This window comes from Dunckerocampus dactyliophorus, chromosome 12, assembly GCF_027744805.1.
Source record: "Dunckerocampus dactyliophorus isolate RoL2022-P2 chromosome 12, RoL_Ddac_1.1, whole genome shotgun sequence".
NCBI classification, from domain to species: domain Eukaryota; kingdom Metazoa; phylum Chordata; class Actinopteri; order Syngnathiformes; family Syngnathidae; genus Dunckerocampus; species Dunckerocampus dactyliophorus.
The window spans coordinates 22,869,934-22,881,407 of record NC_072830.1 but is presented as its reverse complement, the minus strand read 5'-3'; the positions used below and the strand labels follow the sequence as shown (position 1 = coordinate 22,881,407).

General features: G+C 40.0%; 1 protein-coding gene across 5 annotated transcripts in view; it reads left to right on the top strand.

Moving 5' to 3' along the window:
- Positions 1 to 430: 430 nt before the first annotated feature.
- Positions 431 to 11,474, top strand: part of LOC129191599 (acetylcholinesterase-like) — a 45,549-nt gene continuing 34,505 nt past the window's right edge. For 4 of the 5 annotated variants that reach the window (XM_054795080.1, XM_054795081.1, XM_054795084.1 and 1 more), the window contains exons 1-9: positions 431 to 554; positions 1,429 to 1,734; positions 2,487 to 2,715; positions 3,857 to 3,989; positions 4,096 to 4,247; positions 5,039 to 5,225; positions 7,198 to 7,508; positions 8,557 to 8,766; positions 10,751 to 10,908. In XM_054795080.1, coding sequence (XP_054651055.1) covers positions 1,437 to 1,734; positions 2,487 to 2,715; positions 3,857 to 3,989; positions 4,096 to 4,247; positions 5,039 to 5,225; positions 7,198 to 7,508; positions 8,557 to 8,766; positions 10,751 to 10,908 — 1,678 coding nt within the window. In that variant the 5' untranslated portion in view covers positions 431 to 554; positions 1,429 to 1,436. The remainder of the gene's footprint in view (positions 555 to 1,428; positions 1,735 to 2,486; positions 2,716 to 3,856; positions 3,990 to 4,095; positions 4,248 to 5,038; positions 5,226 to 7,197; positions 7,509 to 8,556; positions 8,767 to 10,750; positions 10,909 to 11,474) is intronic. The other variant, XM_054795085.1, reaches the window with a different exon arrangement.

The window sequence follows — 11,474 nt, the reverse complement described above, 5'->3', positions numbered from 1 at the left end:
GATTATGGATGACGGGCAAAATGTTTAAAACATTTCAGTTTTCCTTTAAGTAGAATAGAATAGTTTTCCTATCTAGATATAGCATGAACGCTATAAGAGAGAAATAGAAAGAACATAAAAAAGATCCATGCAAATTGTTACATATGTTTTAAGTTGAGCCAGTGTAACTCTTTTTAGAGTGTAGTTTTGTCTGTCTGCTTGTTATTCATTAAAAGAAAACGCTCCTTGAGGAAATGTACTATAAAGATGACTGAAACTTGCCTAGAATGAATTGCGTTCTCCCCTGCTCTCAGGTGCATGACAGTGCAGCAGGAGGAGTGGTCCAGGTGGAGCTGCCACCCCCTTTTTTTACTTCCTGTTGCCTTGTAGCCACGTTTATTGTTATTATCGTGTAGTAGTAATAGCACTGATATGAGCTGCTCGGGTACGACTCTGGGCGGAGGGGAGCAGCCCACAGACGCGGGACAGGGACACAATCATTCCACGCCTTCTTCATGTCAAGAACACTGTGTGTACTCATCCATTCCACGCACACTCACACGGCCACTGACAAGGTAAGACGTCATTGAAGAATTTGCAGATTGCTGGCTAATTAAATCACCGCACAGGTTCTATTCACACTAATCCACTCTAATGGCTCGCCTAACGTGACGTGCGTCATTGCTGTGCGGAATATGCGCCGTTTATTTACGACTCGTCTATAATGTCCGCTATATTAGCGAATATTTGGGTTAGTATGACAAAGTGTCACGTGGACTGACCATCACTTCAAGTACACAGTTTAAGTTGAACATTTATGCATGTTGAAGCTCTACAAAAACAGTTTGTTACAAGTTACATGGAACACATTTTACCTCTTGCAAAAAGTACCTGTTTTGTGTCTCTTGTTTATCTTTCCTAATTATAAATAGACGATTCCTTGCAACTTGTGTTGAATTTGTCTCCAGAGATTAGTACTTGTTGCACAAATAGTCTCAATGCCTTAGTGTCCAATTATAGTGTCTGAAAATGCAGTGCAGTGGTCCCTGTGAGGGTCAGCCCAAATGTTGAAACCATTCTCCCACACATAATGGGGGGAAAAATCCGTTCCAGGGTCAAACTGTCACCACCATAAAAGCTTTCTTAGCTGTACAGGCAATTTTAAGTGACATTTTAATATTTTAAAAAGCCATATGAGTGTAAATCTAATTTCATTAACTTAGTTTTACACTTCTGGCGGTTTGAAAACATGAAAACAAATATATATATTTTTTGTTTCAAACTAAATTGTTATTTACGATAATATTACTTAAAATGTAATGTTTGTTTAATTCATATTTTGTATGCCCACCTTTGGCATTGATAACAACTCGTAAAACAGCATATTTGAACATTCATTGAAAACAATAATAATTATGCACATGATATTATGCATGTATGTTTCTCCAGGATTTGCAATGGCGAAACGCTTTGCATATACGTCCTGCGCTCTTCTCTTGGCGTTCACTACTCTGCCATTGTCACTCTGCACACAAGATGACCTTATAATCAATACCAGCAAAGGGAAAGTCCAAGGGAAGCGCCTTTCAGTGCTCGGTGGTGATGTCGGAGTCTATCTTGGAATTCCTTATGGAAAACCACCAGTGGGCAAACTGAGATTCCGAGCACCAGAGCCCGCAGAACGATGGGAAGGGGTGAAAGATGCAACAAAATATCCAAATTCCTGTTACCAGATTCCAGATGAAGTCTTCCCAGGTATAACATCATGACACGAGTTCTCACTGCCAACCATAATTTCCCTCAATAATAAAGTCTTTGTATCTTCCTCTCTATTGAACTATATCGACTGGCAGGCATGTTCAGTGGCTTTCTCTGTTATTCCTCTTTTTACAATTATAAAGCAACCCCTTAAACCGATAATATGAGCATGGTTTTGTATTAAAGACCAAGACACATCTAAAAAGATTAAAAAAGCCAACTGCAGGAAAGCATTCTGGTGGTTGCTCAAGCTTGACATGAATACAACGCTGTCGTTTTATACAACACAAGCACGCAGCAAGGTACTGAATGATTTTTGATGGCAGAATCTCAGAATCGAAGTCTAAACAAAAAGGCTTTTCATATGAAAAACAATCTGTCAGTACAGTACACGTGCGCAGAGTTCAACAGGGCAACCCTCCTACTGTAGATGGAAATGGCGTGGGTCATGGATACATTGCTATTTATAAACATAACCACCTGTCAGGAGTGGTTGTTTGGAAACCAGATAGCACCAGCCATATGTACACTGAAAATACCCCAAACAGGCACTGAATATAGATTTGCAAACAGAAATACAGTAGATATTCTGTTGGTAGAACCCACTCATGTCAGCTTTTTATAATAGGGTCATAAATTGAAAATTTATGACAAACTAAAGTTCACTTTATTTTCAAGAGCAGAGTGACAACCACTGTAGCATCTAAGTCACTCCCTTTTCGTATGATTAATAAGGACTTTCTTTACAGGTTTCAGGGGTGCAGAGATGTGGAACCCAAACACTGAAATGAGCGAGGACTGTCTGTACTTAAATGTCTGGACCACCTTCAACAAAACCAGTAAGAGCTCATCACTGGTTCCCGTCCTTGTCTGGATCTATGGTGGTGGGTTTACCTCAGGAACATCCTCTCTGGACATTTACGATGGCCGCTACCTGAGTAAAGCTGAAGGTGTGGTTGTGGTGTCAATGAATTACAGGTGAGAATTTATTGCAGTATAAAGCTGATTCAATAACAATGCTGAACGCCTCACGTAGCTTTTGTGCAGCTCGTGTGGGATGAGTTTCTGAATTTACTGAAAGGACCATGGCCCGAAAACAGGAGAAGCTGAATTTTGTATTTTTTTAAGGATAGATGAATATATTGTTACTTAAATGCAGTGTTTCATTGTTAGGTTTATACAAAAAATAATATCGAAGTTTGGTTTATTTGTTTCAGACATGCTTAATATGTTCCATTAAGGGACATCACGTGGTTACATTTGCACAGATATGAAGATGAATGTGGAGAAAGTCATTTTCAAACCGTGTGTCACATCCCGCGTTATGTTATTTAGATTCAAGAAATGATAACATAATAAAAACATTTTCTCATGTCATATCAATTGTGCAAAGTGGAGAAATAATAAGCCACTCTTTCCTGGTTGTAAGAATAATTGTAAGGGTTTTTCAGCACTGACAAAACTACAGACAAAAATGTTTGCTAGCAAGACATGCTGGGATGGATGAAGAGATGATACTTTTCCAATTAGCTTAAAATTGTAGCTGCTGGTACGAGAATAAATCCATCGTTGCACTCAGCTTACAGTTGTTTGCATTCAAATATCACGTCGCTTTTGTTTTGTTTCATATTTGTTTCTTGTGTATGTATTTACAGTTATGGAAAAATCATTACACCACCCTTGTTTCGTCAGTTTCTTCTTGGTATGTTTGGCATGCCAATATTTATGGCCATGACTATGTCTTTTGTTGGTGAATTTACTTCAAATGCTGATTGATACTGGCTGAGAGTCATATGAAGCACACAGGAAAGGGACAAAAAACTGGAAGTAGATAAGCTACCTTTTTTTTTTTTTTAAAGTAACAGCACTCAGAAATGCTGGACAAAAGGTAGAAGGACAGAGTCTCTCTGATTTGATAGTCTTTTTGCTTTAATGGTAAGTTTGCTTACTTCCAGTGCATATTCTTCTACTACCCTTATCACCTTCTTTCAAAACCTCTTGTTCAGAATGGTCCTTCTTTCAGAAGAAATGAAAGGGCATACTCAAAATGTTAGTTTTAATGTGTGTGTGTGAGAATTGAGTTTTCGCTACCACTGATTTGTGTTATCATCCATAACAGAGTTGGTGCACTTGGTTTCTTGGCTTTGCCCGACAACAACAACGTCCGGGGTAATGCAGGTCTGTTGGACCAGCGCTTAGCCCTCCAGTGGGTTGCTAATAATATTGCGGCTTTTGGAGGTGATCCTTCACAGGTAAGCCATTTCTAGGCTTTTCTCCTTTGTTATGCAGTAGTGCTTAAGTTGAAAAGTTGTCCTAATTCATGCAAACTGAAGGCTCTTGATTTGCTGTTCTGTCCAGGTCACGATTTTTGGGGAGAGTGCTGGGTCAGCATCTGTAGGCTTCCACCTACTCTCCCCCGGTAGTCATGGCCTTTTTCAAAGGGCTGTCATGCAGAGTGGCTCCCCAATTGCACCCTGGGCAACAGTTAGCAAGACAGTCGCCAATGAAAGGTAGTGTGTTTGTTAGTTCATGCATCCTAGTTTAAGCACAGGCTCCTTTAGTTATTTGTAACATTTACTGTGTTTACCTTTAAAGTAAAGTATAAAAGCATTACTCTAATGACTTATTTAAAAAAAAAACTTGTCATGTTCTTCTTGATGGTGGTCTAGTGGTTAGCATGTTGGCCACACAGTCACAGGCAGGAGATCGGGAAGACCTGGGTTCCAATCTCTGTTGGTCATTTCTCTGTGGAGTTTGCATGTTCTCCCCGTGCATGCGTGGGTTTTCTCCGGGTACTCCGGTTTCCTCCCACATTCCAAAAACATGCATGTTAGGTTAATTGGCGACTCTAAATTGTCCATCAGTATGAATGTGAGTGTGAGTATGAGTGTGAATGGTTGTTTGTCTATATGTGCCCTGCAATTGGCTGGCGACCAGTTCAGGGTGTACCCCGTCTCTCGCCCAAAGTCAGCTGGGATAGGCTCCAGCACACCCCCGCAATCCTAATGAGGATAAGCGGCATAGAAAATAATGTTCTTCTTTAGACCCCATTCTAGTTGAGACTGAATCAACAGCACCCCTGTAGATTGCAGGCTCGTAATGCATAATCGCTTCAATGGCTTCAAGAAGCGATTAATTGCCAATTATTTTGCAGAACCGTCACAATCTTTAACAATCAATTAATGGATTATTATGCCAATCCCCAGTTGAGACATTCTTATGTCTCATGACAGCAATACAGTGTCCGATCCAGATGATATTTAGCAATAAATTGTCATTATATAATTGCTTTAACATCCAGGTCCATGAAGCTAGCAACATTACTGGGGTGCCCCACATCTTCCTCAACCCAACTGGACATGTGTCTGCAGAAGTTTGATCCATGGAGTATAACCTCAAAGCAGTATGATGTTCTCACACAGCCAGCTGTACTAGCCACTCCCTTTGTCCCTCTTGTTGATGGCGACTTCCTACCAGACGAACCTGAAGTAGGTGTGGGTATGATTCAGTGTAAAGTGATGTGACGATAGTTGCTTTTTATATATTCAAGCTTTAGACATTAGTGATCATGTTTTAAACTCATAAAATAATTGCAAGATGCAATTAAACTGGCATATAGACTATGTACTGTATGTACCACCAGGGAAAATAGATTTTATACACTGAAGTTGTTGGAGCTACAGTACATCCAGTGAACACTCATTAATGTACAATAGTCATACAGAGTGGAGTAGCGCTCTGCATGACTGATCTTTGGCAGAGAACAGAAAACACATAAACCACAAACAACCACTTTTGTTTTTCAGTTGTAAAAATATGCTCTCGGAAAACGTTCAGCGTTATCAGCAGACCAATTTTGACCTTCTTGCAGAAATTCATTCCAAATGATCATGTACTGTATGCAGGTCACATCAGGCTTTCAAGCAACTCAAGTGGAAACAGACTTGTACTTTTTGATTTTAGTAAATAGTCTTTGAAAACTGTAGTTTGATGATTAATTACATAGAATAGTGTTTATTCGGTCATTTTACAAATAGCACTAGTTGTTTGGATTCAAAAGTGGAGAGAAAAATCGGCATCTTATTGTGGTTGAAGGGGTTTATGTACCTCCGTGTCCCCCGGCAAAACTGGTGGAGTATAAGGAGAAGTCTGGATGGAACCGGATTGCGGTGGGTCTCTTGTCTAAAGTGAAAAAACATAGAAATAAAGTGCAAAATATGCACAGTGGAAAGGAGAAAAATGTCCAAAAATATTTACAAATATATACACAATATATGTATGTATTAGGGCTGTCATTTGATTAAAGTATTTAAATTGATTAATGTAATTTTGTCCACAGTTAACTCATAATTAATCACAGAAGTTTTTATTTATAATTAGTAGGGATGTAAATCTCTTTGTGGTGAACAATTTGATACGCATCTAGATACAAAGGTTAAGATACGATTAAAAACGATTTACTTTACGAATCAATGTAATAATAATAATCGTTGTACAAATGGTGCGATTCGACATAATTCAACGGTTGCATTTGTTGACGTAGACAATCTTACATTATAAAACTTTAATAGCGATTAATGTGCGCACGTCCTGTTTGAACCTCGGCCCACACCGTAGTTTGAGGAAACTCAGTGGTGTGGCAGCTGATGTGAAGCCAGAAGAAGGAACAAATACTGAGCAGAAATGGGCAAAGAAAAGGGTATTTTGAATGGTACGTTTAGCTTCACAGCTCCGGCAGATGCCTCTCTCGACAAGACCAAAGTTACCTGTGTCGCTGTGAGTCGAGTTGTCACGAAGTACGTCCCCAGGAAGAAGAGATAAGTTACTGGTGCACTTCAGATAGTTTTTAAATTGTCATTTACACAGTGGTACCGTAGCATACGAGTATCCCAACTAATGAGTGTTTTTTAGTACGTCAACTGCTAGAGAAGTGAGAAGGTGGAGCACTGCCAGTATTTTTTATTGTCATTTATACAGTTGTACCTTGGCATACGAGTGTCCCAACTAATGAGCATTTTTTAGATCTGAGCTGTCTCTCGGTTGATTTTTTTGCCTTGAACTGTGAGCTAAAATTTGGGTTATGAGCTGCTAGTTACCAGCAGGCATGGCCAAGGACTGCTATTTGGGGGCTTGTGTCAATGAGACCATGGCTAAAGACGAGAATGGATGTCAATAGCATTAGCAGTGCACTAGCTAGTCACCAGGAAAGACTTTTAACACATCAGCAAAACATACATACATTGTAGAGATCTAATTTATCTTATTTATTATGTATTGTGTACAACTATGACGGGAACTACATCAAATTAAAAGCAAAAAAATGTATGCAGACCCACCATCCACCAGTATGAGCCTGGATTTTGTTTTTCAGAGAGGTGCACCACACAAATATGCACATTAGCACCCAATAAAGTGACATGTTTGGAAAAGGTCTACATTTTCTTTTCAATTTCTTGGCAGGTGTTGCTACAAAGTAACGACCTCCCGAAGAAAGAATTGTTGATTGGATTAAACAGGGATGAAGGAACTTACTTTTTAGTATATGGAATGCCTGGATTTTACATCACTGGTGAGAGTCTCATCACCAGGAAGGAGTTCATGGAAGGAGTACAGATTGCAATGGCAGATGTTGGCTCTGTCGCAAAAGAAGCAGCAATTTTCCAGTACACAGATTGGACAGATCAAAATAACAGGATGAAAAACCGTGACTCTTTTGGAAGTCTGGTTGGAGACCAACTTTTTGTTTGCCCCGTGCTGGAATTTGCTCATTGGTAAGTGCAAGTATCTGAATTTTATTGATGTGGATAGATTTAGTGTAATTTGTGTCGGGTTTCTATTATTGTAGACAAGGTAGTACAGTAATAAAGATGCACAATATATATATTTTCAAGCCGATACCAATACCTATAACTTCCTGCTTCTCAAAACCAATACTGATAATGTTTTACACTACTATTTTGAAATTTAGATTTAACTGTAGTTTTTGCGCACCTGGAGGTAAGAGTGGCTCAAACTAAGTTGACAAACTGTACCTGTTGATTTAGCCTTACCAAATATCACTACTATTAACAAAACATTAACAAAGAAAAAAGCAGCAGCTCAGAAGTACAAGCTCAAAGGGATTTACAAGCCGGTATCTGCAACGATGGTAAAGGGCTGGTCATCCAGCGGCATCATTTCCATCATGAAATTACAGATTGCTTGAGCCTTCGGGTTGTCTCTGTTATTGAATTTATCTGTATCACGTCATATCGCCCCGATAATTATGGTCTGATGATGACAGTGCACCCCTAATGAATATGTCTCTGTTTAGCTCATGAATCAACAACAAATGCTTTGTTTTTTTGAGACAGTCCCGAGTGCTGTACTACGAGCCAAGTTTAAGCTATCCAGGGTCTTGTCTTTGTTTGCCCGCACTTAACATACTGTATACTATCTGCACCGATCTCCACAGTCAATGAACGATGATGTTATTTTTCTTCATTGGTCAATGGGTCGTGCTTTTACCGGCTCTGATCTCTTATTGGTCAGTAGGTTGTGTTTTTATTGGTTCTGATCGGTTATTCCCGAATACGACCTGCAACGAAGCAGCGATGTCATAAGTTACTATGGCAACATATCCTGCTCAGAAGTTAACCAGATTTGTAATACCGCATGTCCAGATACTCAAGCTTATCCTGGATAAGGAGAAATCCTGCTCCGTAGTACAGGCCTTAGTTGTCACAAACACCAGAAGGCAACCAGCAATATTTGTTAAATTGAGTTTGTAATTCTCTAATAATTTACAAGCTCTGTGATTCTGTGTCTCTATCCCCACAGGTACTCAAAACATGGTGGTAACACCTTCCTCTATTTTTTTGACCACCAATCTTCCATAAATCCTTGGCCTGCATGGATGGGCATTATGCATGGCTATGAGATAGAATTCGTGTTTGGAACGCCACTGAATACAACCTGGGGATACACAAGGACTGAAGTGAACATGACCAAGAGATTTCTGAAACACTGGGCCAGTTTTGCAAGGACTGGGTATGCATTATCAAATAAAGTACAGTGGAACTTCAGATAGCATGATTAATCCGTTCCAGAAGGTTCGCTGAAACCCGAAACAGAATCAATTTTTCCCATAAGAAATAATGCAATCTGTTGCAGACACCCAAAATATTAACACAAAACCTATTTTATAAATAATTATAGTTTTACGTGCAGAAAAATATTTTAAATACATACAAATGACAAGTAAAATGGATAAATAAACATTAAAAATCACTTTTACCTTTATTGAAGCCTGTTGTTGGTGAACACGGTGAATAGTCGATGGTGGGGGGGCAGCCACAACAAGAGCAACTTCTCAACATCTTCCATGGTTTGCGAACTCTGTTTAACAACTTTACTCATTTCGAAACATTACAGTACCTCCCTTGATGTTTTCTTTCTTCAGGATCAAACTTATTGCTGATGCAGTCTTCCCATGCACAATGGCGAGGACGCCATTTTTGTACTTGAAATGGCTTCTATCTTGAATTCAATATTGTTCTTCACCTTCTTTGTAAAATGTTGGTTACTTGAAACTTTCTTTGGCCCCATAGCGGCTTTAGCAGTCACATTCAATAAGAAACGCATATACAGTGAGTCACCCACACCGAGCATCCTTTGTTTGGAAACATTCTCATTTGAGGTTGAATGTGCCTTACAGGAGGCGTGTGATCCAAGTTGGCTGAATAAACGAACAATGCAATTAGCCGTAGCTATTACCATAGTGTAAGACAAAGGACACGGCTGCACGGCTTGTGTGAGTTGACATTGACATCATCTTTCAACACTGCGCAGCTGTCATACGCAGGAGGCTACGGGAGCTCTGCAGGGACACAAGAAAGGGCCACCGCTTTAACTATATGCTGTAAACTCCGGTGTATAAGCCGCTACTGTACATTACACATGCCAAAGAGTGGAATACAGTTTCACAGTTTGTTGCACGCCCAATTTTGTATGACAAACAAAAGAGTGTACGCAAACCGAAGCAAACTTTTTGTAAAAATTTTCTACGAAACCGAAACATATGCTAACCGGAGTGTACGCTGACTGAGGTTTCACTGTACATAATATTGTCAACAACACTCAACTAAAATATAAACACAACACTTTTGTTTATTTCATGAGCTGAGCTCAAAGATGTAAAAAAAAAAAAAAAAAGCCTTTCTCCCAAATATTTTTGCACAAATCTGTCTAAATCTGTGTTAGTGTTCACTACCAACTAAACATCCGGTCAGACTGAAGCAGTGGATACTGGCTCTAAAGTCAGACTGACTACATCTCTAGGAAGACTCCGCGAGATGCTCATTGCTCTCAGCATTTTTTACCTGAGAGCTATGCTGAAATTACCAGCACAATGGGGAACACAAGTCTTGTGCTGAAAGATACAACCATCCCTTCATTCAGCATCCCAGTGAGCGGAAGTGACTGTTATCTTATGTTCTTATTTTGAGCTATATGATAACGCTACAAGAATGACTTGTCTCCTATAGTTGGATCTGCCTAGTACACAGCAACATTATTCTCCCCCTGGAGAGAGTAAAAAGTAGTGGGTGGCGGTGGCTCTCACGAAGCCTGTCATGATTAGTGATAAGGGATCGGCTGCCGATCCGCTGTATTTTGAAGATCGGATAATATCGGCTTCCGCCACGAGATCGGGCCTATCCGGTTGCCGTATAACGTTGGTTAACTCTGGGCCACACTCGTGGTGGGTGCGGTAATGCGCTTTAAAGCTGGTTGCCACCCAAGTGCCACACTGAAGAAAATCCTAGTACATTGTCAGTGTGGAGTACAAATCACAACAATTCAGGCATAAAGCTTTAGTGCAAGGGGGCAACTTATTTGTTTTTTTCTAAATTGCATACTTAGCAGTAAGAGCTCATGTATCTCACAACTTTGTCCATATACTGTAGTGCACTGACTCTGCATCTGGCCCTTGGGATTTTTTTGGGGGTGTCAAATCTTTGTCTGCTCTGTACAGCAATCCAGGAATTGATGGGGCTGCATGGCCTTTGTTCACCTCTGAGCACCAGGAGTATGTCACGCTGAACACTAACCTTCCTGAAACGAGGAGGATGATGAGAGCCAAAGAGTGTTACTTATGGAATAAACTGATACCAAGTATACAGAAGGTTTCAGGTAAGACATGCTTTCCATAAATGCTCCATTCACTTAACCACCGAGTTTCTTAGAGTTGCCTCGTGTGTGGTCTACACAAAGCAAATAACCGCTGGGATTTCAATTAGTGCTCGGTCAAAAAACACTGGCATTATCAGCTGTGGCAGTAGGCAAGCTCCTGATATAATTTTTATTAAATTATATCACTCAGCTGTTGGTGTGAAACCCATGCATGCTATACTTGCCATACTGTTGTTTACAATAAACTCATCAGCAGCAAAGGGACTGTATGCAGGGGGTTCCTTCAGCTCGCTAGAGGGCGCCAACATCTGAACGTACTAGCTAGGATTATACTGTATGCCGCTTCTTCCTGCTTTGACTGGCTCAACGCTCAACACAAGCACGCACACTAGTTTGTTTTTTGTCAGCCAGTAATAGCAATTAGGGCTTTCTTTGACTACGGATTTTCATTGTTTTTTTTAAGAGCAGAGCTATTGACGATCTCGACAAATAAAACAGACCTCATTTGCGACTTCTTCCACCTCAAAGAAACAGACTATAACACCCAGATAAACAAATAAGCATGG